This window comes from Martes martes (assembly GCF_963455335.1).
Source record: "Martes martes genome assembly, chromosome: 18".
Classification (NCBI taxonomy): domain Eukaryota; kingdom Metazoa; phylum Chordata; class Mammalia; order Carnivora; family Mustelidae; genus Martes; species Martes martes.
The window spans coordinates 25,329,612-25,352,666 of NC_137906.1; the positions used below are offsets into that span (position 1 = coordinate 25,329,612).

General features: G+C 45.2%; 1 protein-coding gene across 3 annotated transcripts; it reads left to right on the forward strand.

Moving 5' to 3' along the window:
* Positions 1-1,403: 1,403 nt before the first annotated feature.
* Positions 1,404-20,214, forward strand: CRYM (crystallin mu; the record flags this gene model as incomplete). 3 transcript variants are annotated; one of them, XM_080830394.1, is made up of 8 exons in its annotated part: positions 1,404-1,687; positions 2,167-2,320; positions 4,762-4,824; positions 9,559-9,660; positions 11,982-12,165; positions 15,539-15,660; positions 16,583-16,667; positions 19,871-20,214. In XM_080830394.1, exons 1-8 carry the CDS (start codon positions 1,518-1,520, stop codon positions 19,933-19,935), a joined length of 945 nt encoding a protein of 314 aa, XP_080686520.1. In that variant the 5' UTR covers positions 1,404-1,517. The 3 variants fall into 3 exon arrangements, with proteins under 3 accessions (XP_080686520.1, XP_080686519.1, XP_080686521.1); XM_080830393.1 differs by lacking the exon at positions 19,871-20,214 and having other exon boundaries at positions 1,431-1,687; positions 16,583-16,744; XM_080830395.1 differs by lacking the exon at positions 9,559-9,660 and having other exon boundaries at positions 1,474-1,687.
* Positions 20,215-23,055: the final 2,841 nt, after the last annotated feature.

Sequence of the window (23,055 nt, forward strand, 5' to 3'; positions counted from 1 at the left end):
CCACCTGATCTGTCTCCCAGAATACACTTTTGGTCCTCTGTTTCATCCCATACATTGGTGCAAGAATCATCTTTTTAAACTGTCAGTTTTTTGGAGTGTGTTATTTCTTTTCAAAGACTCACACTTCTTAGCCTCCTGATTACAAGAAGCTTTCCTAGTTTTATCTTCTGGTGCTCCCCAGACATCGGCTCCCACCCCAGTACACACACCCTGTTCCAACCCAGTTCTGTCTGGCAAGACACTGCTTCCAAAGACTAGACAATATTCCTTCCACCCATAGGCTTCACCTAGCCTGAAGTGCCCCCTTTCTCTCTTTCTGCCAGTGTAGCTTAACCGTTAGGAGTAGAGTTCTGGAGACTGACAAATCCCAACTGATCTAATCCCTATTGATATGTTGGGTGACCTTGGACGAAGCCCTTCACCTCTCAGAGCCTCAAATAGACAGCACAGCTAAAAACACCTACCTACCTATCACAGAGGTTGTTGGATAATTCAATGAGATGATGCACATAAAATGCATGGTGCAGTACTTGATACATAATAAAGATTAGTAACCTGTCCCTGTTATTATTTGTTGTTGCTGTTACCATTAATTTTATTTGATTTATTCCCCATCCTTCATAAAATCTTTATCTAAGCAATCAACGTCAAAATGATCACTTTTCTTTGAATAATCAAACATTTATTTTTCCTATCACTGATTTGACAGCTAGAATTTAGTGCCCTGTATTGGTGGTTTCCTTCCTGTGCACCCACTGTCTTATTTCCTCCTCTCTAGAACAAGCTCCTTGAAGAAAAGACCTAAGTCGTCGTAAGCATTCTTAGGCATTTTGGCTCTTTGTGTGACTGAGGCCGTTACATCTTGTCCTGGAAACTTTCCCCTTTTAAAAATGTGAAGGTTAGTTGAGTTAGCCTGAAAGAAAATTGTGCATTTAAAGCAATCAGTGGTGTGGGATCTGGAGGTGGGAGTGGGAGTAGGAGGGAGGTTGGGATAAGGGATTCCAGGTAGGGGCAGAACTGAAAAGAAATGATTTTTTTTTTTTTTAAATAACCATCTCCTTTGATCTAAGATGTCCTAGCAGCAGATAATAATTTAAGAAAAAGGGAGCCTCACCACCATTTGCCCTCCATCTCCCCTGCCTCCTCTTTCCCGGAGGGGACGACTGGTGGGGGTGGGGGGGGTGGGGGGATGGGGGGTGCCTAAGCCCTTTGCAAGTAACGTGACTACAGCTAACCACAGGAATTGTGAAAGCGGACCCAAGAATACTACCTACCAACCCACCGCCTGAACTGCGATCCTGGGGAATCCGTAGCTGGAGGGGACCCAGCTCAACCAACCGAGGCCGGCGCGGGTTGGGGGCGGGGGGGGGGGCGTGGGCGGAGACCAGCATTGCTCCGCCCCTGAAGCTGGGCGGTGACCAGTAGGCGGCACCGCGGCGCCGTGCGCTCATATAGGGCGCAGCCCCTGGGAACACCGAGCGCTTTGCCCTAGCTGAAATTAGGAGGTCGGTGGCAAGATGAGCCGGGCGCCAGCGTTCTTGAGCGCAGCCGAGGTGCAAAAGCACCTCCGCAGCTCCAGCCTCCTCATCCCGCCGCTGGAGACGGCTCTGGCCAACTTCTCCAGCGGCCCCGACGGAGGAGTTATGCAGCCGGTGCGCACCGTGGTGCCGGTGGCCAAGCACAGGGGGTGAGTGAGGAAGGCCGGGGTTACGCGCTGGGGAAACTGGAAAGGTGGAACGGGAGGCATGCGAAGGGAGCAGCGGGAGAAAGGAAGAGAGGGCTTGCCTAATCATTGCTGGTAACAGCTGCCACCCAATATTAGCGCTAGCCACCGGTCAAGTGGGCGCTTTACAGGGATTTATCTTGTTAAATTGAACACATTATCCATATAGGTAGGTATTGATAATATTTTACTGATGGGGACTATTGAGACTCAGAGAGGTGAAGTGACTTACCCAAGGTGACATAGGTAGGTAGTGGCAGAACTGGAATGGTTTTTCTCATCCAGATGGCTCTGCACTGTTGAATGTACCAGAGGAATGGGGGCAACCGGGGACAGTAGGGCAGTGACTGAGGAAAGAGAAAGGAAGGTATATGGGGACTTGCTAGGACACCCTAGTCTTGGTAAGAAGGGATTGAAGCTACTCACTCCTTCTCTCTTTGTAGTTTCCTGGGGGTCATGCCCGCCTACAGTGCTGCAGAGGATGCCCTGACCACCAAGCTGGTCACCTTCTACGAGGGCCACAGCACCGCCTCCACGGTCCCCTCCCACCAGGCCACTGTGCTGCTCTTTGAGCCCAGCAATGGCTCCCTTCTGGCGGTGAGCAAACTCCCTGCCCTGGGGTGAGGTGGGGCCCCTGGGCCCAGGGCTAGCCTCCGAAATTAGTTCTTTGAGTGAGCTGTGGGGAGTTTTGATTGTGACCACACGCGCCCCTGTCTGAGCGATGATGATGTCTCTGGACACTAGCCACGGTGAAGATTACCTGTGACCGTGTGTCTGTTTCTAGGCCTGCCTGAAGATGCATATAGCCCAGCACCAGAGCCCACTGTTGCTTCAAGTGTGTGACAGACAGTGTGGAAGTAACAATCTCTTCATTCCTGTAGAAGCTCTTGTCCTATACAAGTTACTCCAATATACAGTTTGATCAAACTTAGTAGCGAAGGAAACATTTATTTAGTGAACCTCTGTAATGTGGAAGAAAACGAGTGTCCTGTAATCCCGGGGAGTCTTTCCTGAGAGATACAGAGTAACCTGTTTTAACATTTCATGATAGCATCAAAATAGAGCCGTAGTCCTTTTACTGAGCACTTTGTATTGGCTAGGCATGGTTCTGAACGCTTTACCTGTATTAACTCCCTCAATACTTAGAACCACTCTGTGAGGTAAGTAGTAGTATTTGCCCCCATTTTACAGATGAGGAAACTGAGTCATAGAGCAACGATGCCCATCTTACCCAGATTTACATAACTATACTTCAGACCTATTCAGTGTAAGTCCATGATCCATATCCTCTGGAGACGGTGTCTCCTGCCTTTCTAACTGCCATTTACTGAGAGCTTACCATGTGCTAAGGAAGAGAAATTGATCTCAGTTATGACAATATTCCTCAATGGGAGGGTTTTTTTTTTTAAGATTTTATTTATTTATTTGACAGAGAGAGAGATCACAAGTAGCCAGAGAGGCAGGCGGGGGTGGGGGGGGGAAGCAGGCTCCCTGCCAAGCAGAGAGCCCAATGCAGGGTTCGATCCCAGGACCCTGAGACCGTGACCTGAGCCGAAGGCAGAGGCTTAACCCACTAAGCCACCCAGGCACCCGTTAATGATATATTCCCTATTAAATGGAGCACTGTCACAAGACGCCTTCTCCCAGTGACTTAATATGCGGAGAGTTTGTTTTTTTTTTTTGAAAGATTCTATTTATTTATTTGTCAGAGAGAGAGAAATCACAAGTAGGCAGAGAGGCAGGCTGAGAGAGGGGGAAGCAGGCTCCCTGCTGAGCAGAGAGCTCGATGCAGGGCTCGATCCCAGGACCCTGAGATCATGACCTGAGCTGAAGGCAGACACTTAGCTGTCTGAGCCACCCAGGAGGCCCAGGAGTTTTTAATTCACATTCCCCCCCCCCCAACAATTTCTGTTGGAGTCCCTGAGGCTCAAAGTAGTTGAGCCACTTTGCTTGAGGTCAAACAACTGGTTTGTGAAAGGCCCAGGGAATCGTTGCTAGACCCGTATGATCATGGGACTTGTACTCTGTACTCATGTGCTCTGTGCCCTCTACCCTGCAAGCTGGCTCTGAGACCACACAGTTGAGTTGTTACCAGGGACAATCTCCTTTATTCCACCCAAACCTCCTCTGGATCTTAAATCCTCCTCCCCTGAATTTCAGGCTCCCTGAGTACAGGATCCTGGCTGTACATTACTCCTCTGGAAAGACTAGCTCTTCCCAACCTATACTCATTCAAAGGAGATGACATTCATACTACCTGCCAGTGGTGGTTCCCTAGCAAAGTGGGACCACCTCGGGCTTTTAACGAAATGACAAGACCTTAGATCCTTCCTGAATCTGCTCAGTAGTAAGTGATTCACTTCCTCGTCTGTAAATATGAGAACACTGGTGCTACCTGGTAAATTTCAACCAAGATGGCTAACTTAAAAACAGGAGGATAGTGAAAAGGATGGTGATTATTTTTAGCAAGATGTAATTCAGAATCACCTTGGGAGCTTTTGAAAACAAGGATGTCTGTGTCCCTCCCTTAGAGATACAGAGTAGTTAATGTGTCTGGGCCTCTGTAACTTCAGAAAGCTCCCCACATGTGTGGCAGGAGCGGAGAGCCCCTGAGACAGTATTTCATGGCCCTTGAACAGATGTAAGTCAGATGACTTACTCTGATTCCTCAAATTCCTCCTTCACTTGATGCTTTGAGAAACCCAGGGCAAGAAAAGAAAATGGGCATTTCTGGAGGGCTCATCGTGTATGAGATGTTCACATTTCTGCGACTTCTTTTAAGCCTCATAAAAATCCTCTGAATGGTTGGCATTATTTCTTTGTTTTTACAGGTGAGGAAAACGGTCCTTAGAGAGTAAGATATTTCTTCAAAGTTGCATTTCTCATTAAATGGAAGAATTTGATCCAAATCTGATAGCAAGCCTGTGCTCTCTGTAGGATAGTATGTTCTTCCTAGGGCTGCTTGTTTTGAGCTGCTTCTCTCTGCTTAAGTTCTGGTGAGGAGTGCCCCTTGCTCACTGTCTCTCCTTTCCTCCAAGGTCATGGATGGAAACATCATAACTGCAAAGAGAACAGCTGCAGTTTCTGCCATTGCCACCAAGGTAAGACTAGTGCCAGGCTGTACTGTTAAGGTTTGCTGGAGAGTCAGGTTGGGTGTCTCCAGCCTGAAAGCCTAAGGGAGATGTGAGGAACTTATTTTCGTATTTCTCTGGATATAGCTGGAACTCCAAATGCCAAGTATGGGACATCAGGTGAACACAGTGATTCACAAAATTATTAGCTACCATTTAATGAGCACTACTGGATTCTAGGTACCCTACATACATTATTCCCAATCTTCACATCAGCCTTGCAAAGTAGATATGATTATCTTCATTTGCCAGGTTTAGTGAATGTGGTTCAGAGAGGTTAGGTGAGTTGCCCAAGATTGCACAGCTACTAAGTGGCAGAGCAATAATTTAATATTTGACTTTTATGACTCCCAGGACTGCTTTGTGGCCCCCATCCCACACTGCTCCTGGCAAATCAGTGTGGTTGCCCCACAGGCCAAAGCCAGGAAGCCGAGGGGGAGCTGAAGAGATTCATGTGTTCATTTAGCTAATACTGTCTGAGATCCTACCATGTGTTGGGCACTGTTCTAAACATCAGGGTTATGGCAATGTGCAAAACAGGCACGGTTGGTTAGACAATAAACAAGGTGAAAAGTTTGATTTGCCAAGAAAATAATTAACCAACAACAAATCCCTTTTGAGTTTAATAATATACTATACTATATACTATACTATATACTATAGTATATTATATATCTGATATAATATACTATAATATACTAGGATTTGCTTTAAAAAAAAAAAAAAAACCTACTTCCAGCAGAAAACAGTGTGCCGGACAAAATAAAGCAGAATTGAGAATATTCTCAGTTGGGAGTGGTGACTTTCCAAATTATCCAGGGAGGACCTCACCCCCCCCAGAAGGTGACATCTGAGTAGAGACTGAAGGAAGCAAGTGAGTGATGGGGGAGGGGGATACTCCAGGCAGAAGGGAAAGCGATGATATTCTCAAGCAGTGTCAGGTCATCCTACAAGAAAAACAGTATTTTTAGAGGTTAGGTTAGGGTTAAGAAGAGGAGCCTTGGAAAACCGGGTGTCTTCACATGAAATGGAGAAGTACAAGGTCTGCTGACGCTAGTTTATGACGCCTGAGCATAAAGGAAGTGTGGGATGTGGGGAGCAGCAGACACCAGGTGTTCAGATCGTGAGATGGTTAAGATTTTTTAAACGCAGGATGGGGAGGGAAGAATGTGAGGATTAATCTGGTAATCGTGTAGGAAGGGGGCAGACTACAGGACACAGCTGGACAAACTGGTTTTTTGAATGATCTCCAGACCTAACTCAGACTGAAATGATCAAGGGACTCCCTGAGGAACACATGTATGTTCAATGGTACAATACTGCCTTACATTTGTGTGTGAAGGTCTTGTAAAAATAATTTCCAACCCACTGTCTTGACATATCTTTGGGTTTCTGTGAGGAAAGCAAAGAAGATATTATTGGCCTCATTTGACGTGGGAGGAGATGGAGGCTAGGGCTTCCTGATGCCACGTAGCCGCGGGGTCTTCCGAGGCCACCTTGTCTTCTCGGCCCAGGTCTGCAGTTTTCATCCCAAACTGTGCAGCAGCATCACCTGGGGAATATTTTTAAAAATTCAGATCCCCGGGTGCCTGGGTGGCTTAGTGGGTTAAGGCTCTGCCTTCGGCTCAGGTCATGATCTCAGGGTCCTGGGATGGAGGCCCTCATCATGCTCTCTGCTCAGCAGGGAGCCTGCTTCCCCCCGCCACCCCCCACCCCCGCCTGCTTCTCTGCCTACTTGTGTCCTCTCTCTGTCTGTCAAATAAATAAATAAAATCTTTAAAAAAAAAAAATTCAGATTCCCCAAACCACAGATCTGAAATCACTAAGAGTGGGGCCCAAGAAACTAGTTATTTTTTTCAATAGTCTCAGGTTAATTCTGATGATCAACCAGCTTTGGAAACCGACTCTTTTTTTTTTTTTTTTGTAAGATTTTTTTATATAATTGAGAGAGAGAGAGAGCATGAATGAGGTAAGGAGCAATGGGGGAAGCAGGCTCCCTACTGAACAGGGAGCCCAGCATGGGGCTCAGTCCCAGGACTCCAGGATCATAACCTGAACCGGAGGCAGATGCTTAACCAACTGAGTTACCCAGGCACCCTGTGGAAACCAAACTCTTGTAGCATCCAGTTACACTGTGCTTTTTTGCATTGATAAAAATCTGCACTCCCACAAGAGTTGAGAATCATTGAGTTGATGCTTCAGAACTTAGGCTGAAATGTCACAGCTTTATGCCCAGAGATACAGATGGGTTATTTCAATAAGGAACAAAGGGTCTATTATTCTTTTTGCCCTGGAACAGAGAATGTTTTCTTTCTACTTCTCTTTCATTTAGGGCTTTAGAGAGGAGGATGAGATGTATGGGAAGTTTTCGGGCCTGTCACTGTAACTTCTTTGCATATGGGTTGCATGTAACCTGAGTTGAGTATTCTGACATGCTTTCTCAAGATGACAGTGTATATCAGGGTTTATCCCTGGCATGCATCTCTTCAACAAATATTTGAGTGCCCACAGGGTCCAGGCCCAGTGCTCAGCATAGAGCATAGAATGGTGAGCTAAACAGTACCTGCCATTATGGAACACAGAGTCCATTTGGGGAAACAGATATTAACCCAAAGATCATACCAACAAATGTAAAATCACAACCCTGACAAATACATTGAATGCAAGAGAAGAAATGCTGTGAGAGGGTATAACAGAGGGTCTGTAGACTTTGGGAAGGCTTTTCCTATATAAAGGATATCTGAGCAGAAATTTGAAGTTTAGTAGGAATTTCTCGTAAGGGACAGAAAGGAAAGTATTCCGTGAAGAGGAAAATCTGTGCAAAGGCCCTGTGGTTGATGGAAGCACATATGCTCGGGAGTCTGCAAAGAAGCTGGTGTGGCTAAAGGACAGGAAGTGCAGGGGAGCATGTCTTAAGTGGGAGCTAGAGAGATGGCAAGGCTAGACGGACACAGTGCTGTTCATTAGCAGATGCCGATGAAACACACACTTTCAAACTCTACCATAAGAAACCTACCAGATTCATATACATGTTTTTTTATTATCTGCATGCTATGGTAAAAGAATGAAGTACCACTAGTCCTCTTCTTTTTTTTTAAAATAAATCTTACAAAAGTTCTACTATTTAGGGAAAGGGATGTCAATTGTAACATTATTACCAAGGCAACAAATTATCAAGACAACAATCAGAATTAAAGATTTAGTTTCAGAAGTTGAAGGTTAAAAAAAAAAAAAAAAGAAGTTGAAGGTTACTTTTACAGGACACTACAACAATTTCTGAAACCCACGCATACTTCTTAGAATAGATTCATATTAACTGAGAACAGAAAAAAACGATTGATTTAGTTAAGGAAAAATCAGCTAATTCTCCTCGTTGCGTAAGAGCATAAGATTGAGGGGTTCTGTGGATGTTGTAATTCTGAAAACGTTTCAAATCAGATACTTTGAACGCTATTTTATGGCACAAAATGGTATCTCCCCTTCTGCAGCTCTAGGAGAGATGAACATCTGCTCATATTTCTGAGACTCCGTTTTGCTAGTAATTAATAATTCAAGAGACTTTCACTTTTAAGATTACATTCCAGAAATGCTATAATTAACGTTGTAAGAAAGAGCAGGCCTGAGGAACTAAAATTTAATACCTGAGATAGAGAAACGGCAAAAGAGGGTCTTACTTAATATGGATGGTTTGAGGAGCAAGTGATATCCTCTATGCCAGTAGTTCTCAACACAGAATGATTTTGCCTCTGGTCCCAAGGACATTGAGGGGTGGGAGACATTTTTGGTTGTCACAGCTAGGGGAGGGAGGGGATACTGCATCTAATGCATGGTCAGGGGAGCTGCTGAACAACCTGTAAAGCATGGGACGACCCAGCCTCCCACCCCAGCCAATAGGGAATTATCCAGCCTAAATGTCAGTAGTGCTGAGGTTTAACAACCTCACTTGATTTCTTATGCATAATTGTAGGTATGTGCTAAATCTGTGCACGTAAGACCATCTCTGTCCTCATGGGCTCATAGACCAGGACAAGAAAATGACTCTGTAAACAAATAAGCATTGTGAAGTGGTAATTTCGCCCAGGGAGGTCAGGATGACTTCACTGGAGAGGTGACACTGGATGGGAGGTGATCATAGATCCCACTCCCAAACACGGACACACATACATCCGGAGCATGTGCCACAGAGGCTGGCTCTACATGGAGGCTGAGTCATAGATTCTAGGTAGCTCTTCAAAGTAACTCGGGGCTCTGAGAAGTGGGTGTGGCTTCTCATGTCCCCAAGACAGGGCAGCCCAGGAGAACAAATGTGGGTTTTGGAGAATCAAAGATGTGGTTTCGGAGCCTCAGGGTGCCATTTCATAGTTGTAGGACTCTGAGCAAGTTCCTTAACCTCTCCAGACCCCGACTTCTTTATCTGGAAGAGGAAGATAAAAGTAGGAGTGCCTAGCTCATGGGGTCCTTGGCTGGACTGAATGAGATCGGGAGGATAAAGCATTGGTATATACTGGGTGCTCGGTGAAGGCTCCTTCCTCCTCTCCACACTCCACAGAGGGGAACCGAAACACAAAATGCCATCTCCTTCGTTACCCAAGAGATAGTGAGGGAGATGAAGGTAGGGCAGAAAGCACCTGATGTTCAAACTGTATCTGTTCTTCCTGTGGCCACTGTTTCTCCCTCGACCTTCACCTCATTTCTCTCCCATAGTTTTTGAAACCACCCAGCAGTGAAGTGTTGTGCATCCTTGGGGCTGGAGTCCAGGCCTACAGCCACTACGAGGTCTTCACAGAGCAGTTCTCCTTTAAGGAGGTAAGTCCAGGAAGTCTGAGGGAGAAGAGGGGAGGGAGAAGTTGGGGCCTTTATCTCTACTGCTTCACTGCGAGGTGGGCTATTCTGAAATAGGTCGAGCGTCTGATCTCTTTTTTTTTTTTAATTTTATTTTTATTTTTTTATTTTTTTTTAAAGATTTTATTTATCAGGTAGAGATCACAAGTAGGCAGAGAGGCAGGCGGAGAGAGAGAGAGGGAGGGAAGGAAGCAGGCTCCCCGCTGAGCAGAGAGCCCGATGCGGGGCTCGATCCCAGGACCCTGAGATCATGACCCGACCCAAAGGCAGAGGCTTTAACCCACTGAGCCACCCAGGCGCCCCGCGTCTGATCTCTTTTTAATGACTCGCGCAGAAGTCGTCCCGTTGGAGGCAAAGAGACCTGAATCACCTGCCACCAGTTTCCCATTCCTAGGGTACAGCCAGAGGACGCAGCAAGCCCATGTGGTTAAAAGATTGTGTGATATCCATTGTATACATTCTGTTTTCCTTTCTGTCCCTCTCTTTGCTTCTCTAAGGAGACTCTGGGAGTTTTTAGGCATCCATGGGTATGGACACACAAACCGGGAACGAGGCCTAGAGGGCAAGAGACCACAGCACCCTGCCTCCATAGCCCCAGTGCTGGTCCGCTTTCCCGCAGTCATGCCTCCCACTTCTTATGGGAACATTTTATGCTACTTTTATTTTTTGCACATGTGTGAGAGGGGTAGGGCAGATTTAAAATACAGCATTTAAAAAAAAAATTTTTTTTATTTCTTAAGATTTTACTTATTTGAGAAAGCGAGCGAGCACAGGTAGGAGGAGGGGCAGATGAAGAGGGAGAAGCAGACTCCCCACTGAGCAAGGACTCCCCAAGCAGGGCTCTATCCCAGAATCCTGGGATCAGGACCTGAGCCAAAGGCAGATGCTTAACAGATTGAGCCACCCAGGTGCCCCAATATGACATTAAAAAAAAAAAAAGACTTATTTACTCATTTGAGAGAGAGAGAGAAAAAAAAAAAAACATGGGGGGAGGGAGGGGCAAAGGGAGAGACAGAATCAAGCATGAAGACTCCCCACTGAGCAAGGATTCCCTAGGCAGAGCTTGATCCCCCAACCCTGAGATCATGACCTGAGCTGAAATCAAGAGTCGGCCACTCAATGGATTGAGCCACCCAGGCATTCCTTAAAATGTGACTTTTTCATGATAAAAATAATACCCCTGCTTTGGCAAATATCGACTGTAAGGAAGAACAAAGAAAAATGCCTTTTATCTGTTTTCAAAGATAAGCAGTTACCACTTTCCAATCCTCTCTTCAGTTTTTCATAAAGTATTTTCCATCATGTTAGATATACCCAGTTGTAAATCCTATCTTTTCATGAAATGTGCTAACATCATCATTTTGCAGGTTACCCATTTTTTATGACCAATTGCATCATTTTTTATCAAGAAGGGTGCTATGGGTAACCATTCTCCTTTGATAGGGTATACTGTATTCTTTTTTACCTTGGTTGATGCACTTAGGCATAACATTTAATTCTGTATTTCTTACCTTTCCTTATGGGGGATTCTTTAGGCCTTGTTTTCTGTTGAGGGTCGACAACCCCCACTCCTCGCTTGGAAGTCTGCTAAGCAAGCCGGCGAGTCCCCACCACCTGGTGAGGCGAATGACCCAGCTCCTGCCAGCATCTGCCAGGACTCTAACTAGCCACTACTCCTGACATTTTCATCCCCTGCACTCCTCACTGCTCAAACCCTTCTTGTTTTCAACCCCCTACCTCCCCTTCAGAGACCAAGTTATTCCACACACAGTGCTGTCCTAGAAGCCCACATCTGCTCTGACTCCTTTACAGTCTCAGACGCAAGGTGGGAATTGGATGCTGACTGTGCCCAGTTATCACGTGCGTTTCGTAGACCTGAAAACTTAGGCTGCATGAGGTTGAGTCATTTCAGGAATGAGCAGTATGGGACAGAGTGAGGATTGATTCCAAGCCTTCCTAGCTCCAGAATTTGCTCCGCTAATTATTAGGTTATGTATTAGCTATTAAGCTACAGAGGCTGGGTATCCCTGGCTAGAACTGAAAGACTGTCCCTGCTTCTTGCAAGGAGAAAGGAGTAGAGAAAGGTCATTTTCAAATATTTGGTCAGGTGTCTGCCGCAATCAATGCTGTGCCCTTGGTCAAATGTTCTTTCTCCATAGGAGATGATTTAAATAACCAAAGCCCTTACCCTAGAGAGGCTCATCTTTCCCCTGGTACTCCTGGATGAAACCTAAACAGCCAGACAATCATGACACCGGTGTCCCTCTTGTTACCCCCCAATGAAGGTGAGGATATGGAACCGCACCAAAGAAAATGCAGAGAAGTTTGCGAACACGGTTCAAGGAGAGGTAGAGGTCTGTTCGTCAGTCCAGGAGGCTGTGACGGGAGCAGATGTGATCATCACAGTCACCATGGCAACAGAGCCCATTTTGTTTGGTGAATGGGTGAAGCCAGGGGCTCACATCAATGGTAAGTGGAGTGGCTCTGTGAGCGTGGGTAGGTGGTGGCCAGAGTTGTCCCTTAGGCTGGAACCGAGCGGCTGCATCTGCAGAGCTCTTTTACTCATGCAGAATGACCAATCCTTTTAAGGTCTTCAGAAACATGTGAGCCCCGAAAAACAATATTCGCTCAAAAATATGAAACAAAAGTCACAAGCCTGAAACTTATAACAAATTTAATTAAAGTTCTATAAAAGGTAGCATTATGGCAAGGGGTCAGGCACCACTAAGTTCTTAAATGTAATGAAATTTAAATCACAAAAGCCACATGAGTCATTCTTTCTTAACAATACTTAGAATTATCCCCCGCCCCCCCAAAAAAGTTTTTTTACTACAGCACAAAAGGCATTCCTTGTGACTTGTGGGTGCTCATTAGCATGTGTGCTAGAATGGGTGGGATTCCAAACGTAAGAGTTCCTGGGGTTTCTGAAGATTCTCAAGTGGCTCTGGAGGTCCTAGCAAGAGCTGGTCTCATTGAACACTTATTATTGTAGGTGCTTTTCTAAATTCTTTATTTGTATTCTATCATTCCGTCCTTACAACAACATTCTGAAGTAGGAGCTGTTATTATCATGACCCTCACTTTATAGGTGGGTAAACCAAGGCACGGAGAGATTAAATAACTTGCCCCAAGTCAGAGGTTCTTAGCTGTAGAGCTGGGATTTGAACGGGGGCCATCGACCCTCAGAGCCCAAGCTCTTAAATTATGTTCTTTATTATCTTCCAGTAAGAAGACTGGAGTCTGTGCATAGGGAGGCAAATACTAGGGTTTTAAACATGTTATTGGTTTTCTGTTTTAGTGACAAGCACATGGTGTGAACTCAGAAGCTGAGATTTCTGTACGTACTGGCAGACGAGCAGGCAGGAGCCAAGATTACGCATTCTATCCCTAATGTGTATCGAGTGCCTACAGTGTGCCAGGCACTGTTCTAGATGCCGGGCAGGCCAGAATCAGCCACACTCAAGGCCACTGCCTTCCTGGTGCTTTCATTCTAGGGAGGGGGAATAGAAAACAAACAGATAAACAAACAGATGAAACAAATAGATGGTTCCAGCTCAAGATTAAGTACTGTGGAGTAGACAAAAGTGGGGCACATCTGAGGAATGGGCCAAAGTGAAGTGAAGGTCTCAGGCCGTGTGGGACTGGTGTTAGGAGGTGGCTTCAGGGAATAAGTAGACAAGAGATGGGTAAATCCTGGCTTTATGGACAATAGCCCCTTTTCTGGAAGGTCATCGGCAATCACGAGAAACCCATCCTTGGTGAAACGGACAAGAGCTGAATCTTCAGCAAGATGGAATTGATTTTTTTTTTTCCCCAGCCTAAAACAGCGTGTACTTATTACCTTGCAGTTTCTGTGGTTTCGGAAGGCTGGGCAGGGGTCAGCTGGGTCCTCTGCTCACGCAAGGGGGAAATCAAGGTGTTGTCCGAGCTTCGGTCTCATCTAGAGGCCAGACCCCTGTTCCAGGCTCAGGTAGGACAAGAGTGCTGGTTTCCTGGGGGCGAATCTCAGCTTCTAGAGGCCGCCCACGTTCCCTGTAATGTGGATGCTTCATTTTCAGTGCCAGCAACGGGGAATCTCTCTCACACTGTGAATCTCCAGGAAGGGCTGCCTCAATTGTGAGTCAAGGCATCTCTTCTGCGTCCCTAGCCTAAAGACAAAATTGGTTTGTGTGTTTACAGAGGCATTGAATATACTTCAGAAGAGGATGTTACCAGTGTGGTTGACAGGGAAACACCAGCAACAGATTTTACTTATTTTGCAGCTTGGCTAAGAGATAGGCCCAATTCCACCCTCGCCTGCATTTCGCTCATCCTGTCCCCGCGCCACTGCCCGCCTCCCCCAGCCAGGGTCTGACCTTCACCCATTCTAGCTTCACTGAAGCAAGGCCAGGGTCCAGTCTAAGTCAGGCCCCTCCCTTTACTGCCTGGCCCACCTCCATCTGCCCAAGTGGCCTCACACAGCCCTTTGAGAACTCGCCCTGCTCAGAAGAATTGGGGTGGGGGAGGTTGGGGGGAGACACAAGTGCCGTGAGAAGGGATGGCTTGAGCAACCAGGGTTTTTCCCACCAGCTTATGATTTATTTACAAGCTTCATTTGGTTCGTGCTTTTGTTCTGTAGAAGTCCTCACACAAATGACCTTCAAGGACATTTTTACACCACTCTCTTTGAAAATTAGAGGGAGGGACGACAGCAGGAGCGGGAGCAAGTAGGGAAAACCGGACGCAGTGTGAGAAGACACATAATGTGTTGGCGTCAGGCTTTGTAGTGGTTTCCAAAGACTAGTTGGCCATGGGCTGGTTCCAGCCAGCAGATGTGTTTTGTTTGGACCATAGCATGCTCTAAAAATCAAGAAATAACACATGCAAATAGATTTCCTGCTTCTCTTTTCAGAAAAAAGGGGAAAAAAGGAGGAATGGGAGACTAATGGCAGCCCTGCTTTCTCACATGGCCTCAATTAGCTTGAGCTGAAGGATGCTTGCCCTCTTTACACGGGCCGGCTTTCTTCTGTGAACTTAGGTCCCCACCATTTCCAGTGCAGTCCCTCTGACCAGCCCCGCGAGCATTTGGTGGTGGCCTCTGCATTGTCCTATGTGCCAGGAGGCATGATTCCTTGGATTCGTCATTAAACTCCTGGGCTCTCTGCAAAGGACGTGAAATCTCAGGGCCAGGAAGGAGCCAGTTTCCTCTTTATCGGGGCTTCTCCGTGACCCTGGTGCCGGGCTCTTTTGTCATAGTTAAGAGAGAAATGGTTGGGGGTGAGGAATGAGAATGATTCAGGAGGAAGCAGATCGGCAGAAGACGGAGGAGCACGGGTTGTGAATAAGCAGCGGGTGATGTCTCTGTTTCAGGGTTTTTGTCCAGAAGTCGCTGCCCCGGATAAACGGAAGAGGCGTGGAATGCATGTTCCCTCTGAGTTGTTAGGTGCACTTATCAGAGACAGAACTGTGGCAGGCACCTTCACTTCTTTGAACTTCTGTGTGTGCATCTTTTAAGTGAGAATCAGACACGAAGCGTACTTGTGAGAACTATAAATAATATGTGTGAAACATCCCACGGCTAGGAGGCAACCAATAGATGAATGCTAAGTTGCTTCAAAATCTTTTAGAAAGATCACGATATGGAATGAAAGAAAGAAAAAAAAAAAGACAGGCGTTCTTACTGATGAGTGTTCATTCTTGCTGATTGGGAGGGGTTGGCATTGGGAAAGGTGGCACCCCAAATCAGAATGTTCCCATGTGTCCTAAGTCACCTCCTTTTCCCCCACCCTTCTTCCGTTCTTTGGCACGTGTAGTGTCCTTTGCCACTGTTTCTGGGCTCACGGTCTGTTTTGCTATCTCTTAGCCATCGGAGCCAGCAGACCCGACTGGAGAGAACTGGATGATGAGCTGATGAAACAGGCTGTGCTTTACGTGGACTCCCATGAGGCTGCCCTGAAAGAGTCCGGAGATGTCCTCTTGTCGGGGGTGAGCCCCTCCTCCTGGGGGGCTGCTGTCCAGCAAGCCTCAGTGGGATCCCAGGGTTCCATTAACCTCCCCTTCCATTTGGACTGCTCCAAACCTCAGTCACCCCCACCTCTTTTGGGGGTTGGGGAGGAGGGGAAATTGGCAGCTCCTAAAACATCTCTCAACCCTTTCTAATCCCCTTCGGGGGTAATGTGGCCATTATGGTGTTGACATGTGTTTTCCTGTCCCCTTTGCCTGGAGAGAGCAGCTTGACGGATGTTTCCGTCAGACTGAGTTGTCCTATAAGGCGGTAAGATTGGGAGATAAGTGCCCAGAAACCTTCCCAGTGTGGCCAACAACACAGGACTGGGGTTGGCCACTTTCTGGCCTCATTCTTTTGTAAACAGAGCATAGGAGCAAGAAGAGGGCTGCCAAAATGAGTGTTCAGATAAGAACATGCTGATTTCCTCACTGACATACTGTCTTGGCCAGACATTCCCCCAGCCACAAACTTACATCTCTACATTCATGGTATCGCAAAGACAGATGCTACGCAAATAGCATATTTATATATATATTTAAATATATGTATTATTTAAATATGTAGAAATGTTATTCATATATATTAAGTATATATTTATTATATATTTTTATTTTAATACATTTATATATTTAAATATATTATTTAAATGTATACATTTATTTATATTTATTTATTTTTAAATATTAAGTATATATTATTTTTTAAAATTAAATAAGCATACATATGCTTATTTATGATATATGCTTATTATTTTTTTAATGGGGAAAGACAGTTTATATATGGTCTTTTTGTCAAGTTTCTCCCTTACCCAGTGGTGGCTGCCCTCCCTGTCCTCCCTCAGAATGTGGCTGGAGTGGACATTGGCTCCATGGCCTAGGTCAGTGTGTGTTTGTTTCCCAGGCCGAGATCTTTGCTGAGCTGGGAGAAGTGGTGAAGGGAGTGAAGCCAGCACTCTGTGACAAGACCACGGTGTTCAAGTCTTTGGGTAAGGACTCTAGCTCCCAGGGCATATATCCAACCAGAGCACAAGGCAGATTTGCCCACTGGTGGAAAGAGGAATGAGTCACCTGATTCAACAGCTGAGTTATAAAATCCGTCACTTGGGTCAATTATTTACATGTCTTAGGATAGTAGGTAAGCCCATGAACTCTGAAACTGGGTGGTCCTGGGCTGGCTTCCCTTTTCTGCCACTCCCTAGACATGCGTCCTTTTTTTTTTTTTTTTTTTTTTTAAAGATTTTTATTTGACAGAGAGAGATCAGAAGTAGGCAGAGCAGCAGGGAGAGAGAGAGGAAGGGAGGCAGGCTCCCCACTGAGCAGAGAGCCCGATGCAGGACTCAATCTCAGGACCCTGAGATCATGACCTGAGCCAAAGGCAGAGGCTTAACCCACTGAGCCACCCAGGTGCCCCTGGACATGCGTCCTTGGGCAAGGGACCTCACCTCACCTGTCTGAGCCGCGGTCTCTTCACTGCTTGTTACCTCTAGTGTTTATGAGAATTCAGTGATGTGTATGTACAATGATTTGCACATAGCAAGTGTCAGCAGTAAATCATTTAGACTTAGATCTAAATGAAAGTCAGAAGAACTAAATAAGATTAAAAACATGAGACAAGGGGCGCCTGGGTGGCTCAGTGGGTTAAAGCCTCTGCCTTCGGCTCAGGTCATGATCCTAGGGTCCTGGGATCGAGCCCCGCATCGGGCTCTCTGCTCGGCAGGGAGCCTGCTCCCTCCTCTCTCTCTGCCTGCCTCTCTGCCTACTTGTGATCTCTGTCTGTCAAACAAATAAATAAAATCTTTAAAAAAAAAAAAAAAACATGAGACAAACCATGAGACTCTTCATCATAAGAAACAAATTGAGGGTTACTGGAGGGGTGGGGGATGGGGAGATGGGGTAACTGGGTGATGGGCATTAAGGAGGACATGAGATATAATGAGCACAGGGTGTTATACACAACTGATGAATCACTAAACTCTACTCCTGAAGTTTATAAGGCAGTAGGTGTTAACTACCTTAAATTTAAATAAAACCAAAAAAATAATAATAAAATAGATGAAAGTCAGAAGAAGGTATCCATCAGAGGTGGGGGTGGGGGATAAAGTTGTTACAAGACAGGGAGCTTAAGAGAAATAGGAGGGAGACCCACCAGAAGAGACCCACACAGGAAGTATAACCTGAGACCCCTTTTTTCCCTTCCTCTCCTACCCTCCTGCTTGCTGACTGGAGAAAGGCTTCCATGGGGAGCCTTGTTACCACCAGAGTTGTGCAGGCAGAAGCCCAACCAAGGGCAGGCTCCTAGTGGCCGGTCTGCCCCTCAGCGCAGCAACTCCACCCCACCAGAGCTAAGGAAATGGACACACATAGTAACAGAGCTGATACACCTAAAATACTGAAAGACTCCCAAATCGGTTGATAAGTAGTTGCTGCCCCGAGCCCCTCAGGGATGCCATCTGCTGTCTCTCAAGATCTCCCCTAATTCCTAGGATCAAACACTCAAAGCTTTAATGCTTGGCAGAACATTAAGAGTGCTCTGGCCACCTAACGTTCGTGCCAGTCAGTCAGCATCCATGCCTTGCCGGCTTTTCATGCACAGAGAGATAGGCAAAGGCAGTATAAACCTTACACAGTGCCTGGTTCAAAGACATTAGACTGATCCGGTTGTGACAGAAAGTTCCAGAGTTCAGAGCAGAAGTCAGCAAACCCCTTCAGGAGACAATACTACAGAAGTCTGCTCTACCTTTTTTTTTTTTTTTTTAAGATTTTATTTATTTGGGGCGCCTGGGTGGCTCAGTAGGTTAAAGCCTCTGCTTTCGGCTCAGGTCATGATCCCAGGGTCCTGGAATCGAGCCCCGCATTGGGCTCTCTGCTCAGTGGGGAGCCTGCTTCCTCCTCTCTCTCTGCCTGTCTCTCTGCCTACTTGTGATCTCAGTCAAATAAATAAATAAAATATTTAAAAAAATTTTTATTTATTTATTTGACAGACAGAGATCACAAGTAGGCAGAGAGAGAGGAGGAAGCAGGCTCCCCACTGAGCAGAGAGCCCGACTCGGGGCTCGATCCCAGGACCTTGGGATCATGACTTGAGCCGAAGGCAGAGGCTTTAACCCACTGAGCCACCCAGGCACCCCTGCTCTACCCTTTTTTTTTTTTTAAGGATTTTTATTTATTTATTTGACAGACAGAGATCACAGAAGGCGGAGAGGCAGGCAAAGAGAGAGAGGGGGAAGCAGGCTCCCCGCTGAGCAGAGAGCCCGATGCGGGGCTCAATCCCAGGATCCTGGGATCATGACCTGAGCCCAAGGCGAGGCTTTAACCCACTGAGCCACCCAGGTGCCCCCCTGCTCTACCCTTTTTGAGCAATGCTCGTTTTCTTGCTTTGGGGATTGGTTTATTGGCAATCTTTTCATCTAGCAGGTGCATATTAAACACCTATTATGTGTTAGAATCTGTACTGGGGGCAGGGGTGGCTATGAAAATTAATAAAAGTCAGCCCCTGTCCTTTGAGAACATAAACCCACTTGAGGTGAAGTTATGTATCCAAAATTGCAAGACAAGTGGGGTTGCTGAAGGATGCAGGGATTGGACTAGACCAAGGGTCCACAAACGATAGCCTGTGGGCCATACCAAGCCCATCACCTGTTTTTATCATGCCTTCAAACTGGGAAGGGTTTCTAATGAAATGACTGGGGAAAAAAAATATAAAGGAAGAAGACTATTTTATGATAGATGAAAATTATATGAAATTCAAACTTCAGTGTCCATAAAGAAAATGTTATTGGAACATGGCCAGGCTCATTTGTTTACCTCTCCTGTAGGACTGCTTTTGCAGTACAATGGCAGACTTAATTCTAAGACACCATAGGGCCTGCAAAGCCTACCCATGTACCATCTGGACCCTTACAGAAAGTTTTCTGGCCGCTGAACTCAACTTTGAAGGACACTTAAAATGTGTTTAGTGGGCATTGCTCACTTAGCATCTTTTCCCTGACCCCTCCCCCCACCCCCACCCCCCATCTCCTCACAGACCTCCCAAACCTAAGCTCACCTCTGGATATCAGTCTGTGTTTCCCCCAACGGGCATTAGTAGCACGGACAATGCATTGGGAAACTGCCAGTCACAGGGCCCTGGGCTGTGCCACCAGGATAAGTTGTTCTGACAAAAAATGAACCACATTTCTGTCCTTTCCAGGAATGGCGGTGGAAGACATGGTTGCAGCCAAGCTAGTGTATGATTCCTGGTCATCTGGCAAATAAAACAAGGGAACTTTCCATTGAGGTAGAAGCTACGGCTCAAGGGATGTTGTTCCCAGCTGTCTTGCGATTTCTAGATCAAATGAGGGAGCCCCATGCCTAGTGAGCTATAGTTTTGAGCTTATCATATCTTACCTTAAATAATGAGATCCCCATTTGTGTGTGTAGCGAAACTAGGTGGCCGTTTCTTCTGTTACACCTGTTTATAGTAATACTCCCTTTCCCCTGTATTTCACTGCATTTTGTAATTCCTTGAAATAAAGCATTTCCAATTCTGCTGTTCTTGCTTTGGTCATTTCTGTGTTTCATGGCAAAGAAAGTGAGGGGAGCATCTGCTTCCATTCACTCCCTGGGGGAGTTTCAACGACTATAATTAAATTTATTTCTATTTTTTAAATTAGCATACAATTCTTATACCAGCGTAAAATACACAATTCAGTGCTTTTTAGCCTGTTGACAGGGAGCAACCATCAAGACTCTCTAATTCCAGAACATTTCGCACCCCCCAAAGAACCCTGGTACTCAATAGTAGTCACTCCCCTTTCTCCCTTCTTCCAGCCCTTGCCAACCACTGATCTACTTTCTATCTTTATGGACTTGCCTCCTCTGGACATTTCACATAAATGGAATCATACATTATGTAGACTTTCATTTCAGGCTTTTTTTTTTAAATTTTATTTATTTGTTTGACAGATTACAAGTAGGCAGAGAGGCAGGCAGAGAGAGAGAGAGAGAGAGAGGAGGAGGCAGGCTCCCCACTGAGCAGGGAGCCCGATGAGGGGCTCAATCCCAGGACCCTGGGACCATGACCCGAGCCGAAGGCAGAGGCTTTAATCCACTGAGCCACCAAGGTGCCCCATTTTTCAGGCTTTTTATAATTTAAATCTCAAGAAACAGTGGAGCTTCTATATTGGTCAAGACTCCTTTGGTCACAAGTGGTAGCGACCACAACGCAAACTACCTTAGGCAGAATGAATGAAAGAGGAGTGGAATGTATTGGCTCTAGTATTTAAGAAGAACACGTATAACAGGTCATAAGCTACAGCTGTATCCAGGTCTCCAAGTGTCCACAGGACCCAGTTTTGCTCTCCCCATCCCTCAGTTCTGTTTTCTTCAGTGTTGGCTCCATTACTAAGTAAGTTTTCCCCCTGGCTATCCTCTTTAGCAACCCTAGCAGAAATGGAGATTATCCCAGAACTGAGACTCAAGGGACCCTGTAGGTCATGTGCCCATTTTTGTGCCTAACATTTTGGCTAAATGAGATGGATCACTCTGGCCCAGGCCAGTGCCATTTGCCTATCCAGTAATTTCATTATTGGGTATTGACTTAAAGAAAATGAAAACATAATTCAAAAAAGATAGATGCACCTCTATGTTTATTGCAGCATTATTTAGAATAGCCAAATTATAGAAACAGGACAAGTATCCATCGATAGATGAATGGATAAAGATGTGTGTGTGTGTGTATTTAATGGAATATCACTCAACCATAAAAAAGAATGAAATCTTGCCATTTGCAAGAACATGGGTGGATCTAGAAGATATAATGCTAAGTGAAATAAGTCAGTCAGAGAAAGACAAATACCATATGACTTCACTCACATGTGGAATTTAAGAAACAATTGAGCAACACTAAAAAAAAAAAAAAAAAAGTAACCAAAAAACCCAGACCCTTAACTACGGAGAACAAACTGATGGTTACTAGAGGGGAGGAGAGCCAGAGGATGGTCGAAGGGGATTAAGAAATACACATACCCCGAAGAGCACTGAGTACTGTGTAGAGTTGTTTAATCAATATTTAATTGATTAAATATTGTTTAATCAATATTTAATTGTTTAATCAATATTTAATCAATATTTAATCAATATTGTGTACCTGAAACTAATATAACACTGTACATTAACTATACTGAAATTAAAATTTTTTTAAAGTGCCTTAATTCATAGAGATCTTCTTTTGTTCTTTCTTTAAGAACTCCTACAATAACTCTATTCTAGGCCACCAAGCTACAACAGAAAAGAAACAGTCCTCACGAAGGTAATTAAGAGGTACAAACTTCTAGTTATAAAAATAAGTCATGGAGATGAAAAGTACAGCACAGGAACTATAGTCAATAATATTGTGATAACATTGTACAGTGACAGAGGGTGACTCCACTTATCATGGTTGCACATTTCATAAAGTATATAATTGTCAAATTACTATGTTGTGCACCTGAAACTAATGTAATATTTTATGTCAAGTATATATTAATAAAAACACAAACACAAACAAAAACAAAAAAACAGTCCTCATCTCCAAAAGCACAGAGTCTAGGAAAACAGAGCTGTAAAAAGACAATTACAGTACCATGCCTCAGTGTTGCAGAAACACACAGTCAGGGTCCCAGCAGGAAATTATTGCCACACTCAAAAGGGGTGATTGGAGAGAATTTAATGAAGGGACCATTGAGAAAGGAGAGGGGAGAGTTACAGGAAGCAGGAAGGGAAGGTGAGGCTTGGCAGGGCCAGCAAAAGTAGGAAGATGCTACCACTCCTCACTGAGTTGGCATGAGCAGTTAGGGAACCTGGCACGTATTGGAGCTAGAGCAGTAATTCTCACTGTTTCACTCATATATTTTGAGACAATTTTTGCGATTATTGCCGATATGGTAATTACCCTTTAGATGAAGCAACAGGAAATGTTTGGGGAATGGTAGAGAAGCCAATGGAGCCTACAAGCTGAGTTACTGTCATGAAAATAAAACTCAGCAGTTGAAAAAAAAAAAATACAACTCTGACCACCCATTCTGGCCTCACAAAGGTTTATGATTATTCATTGTGATAACATAAAGGGATTATGTTTGGTTCCTTCTTTTTAATCCAGGAATTTTTGATGGAATTTTTAGGTGATGTTTTACAATCCACATGTCCTTCAAATACATATCCCTTTCTCTCGGCACAAAATTGACATGAAGGCCAAGGGGGGTGGTCGCGGTCAGAGCTCCAGTTCTACTGGACAAATAAACATTCCCCTTCCTGTATTTTCTGAGCCAAATGCTGCCCCTCCAGTAGGACAGCATGGAAAATTCCAAATAGAAACGAGGAACTCCCACGAAGCACTTAGAATTAAATCCTTTAAAT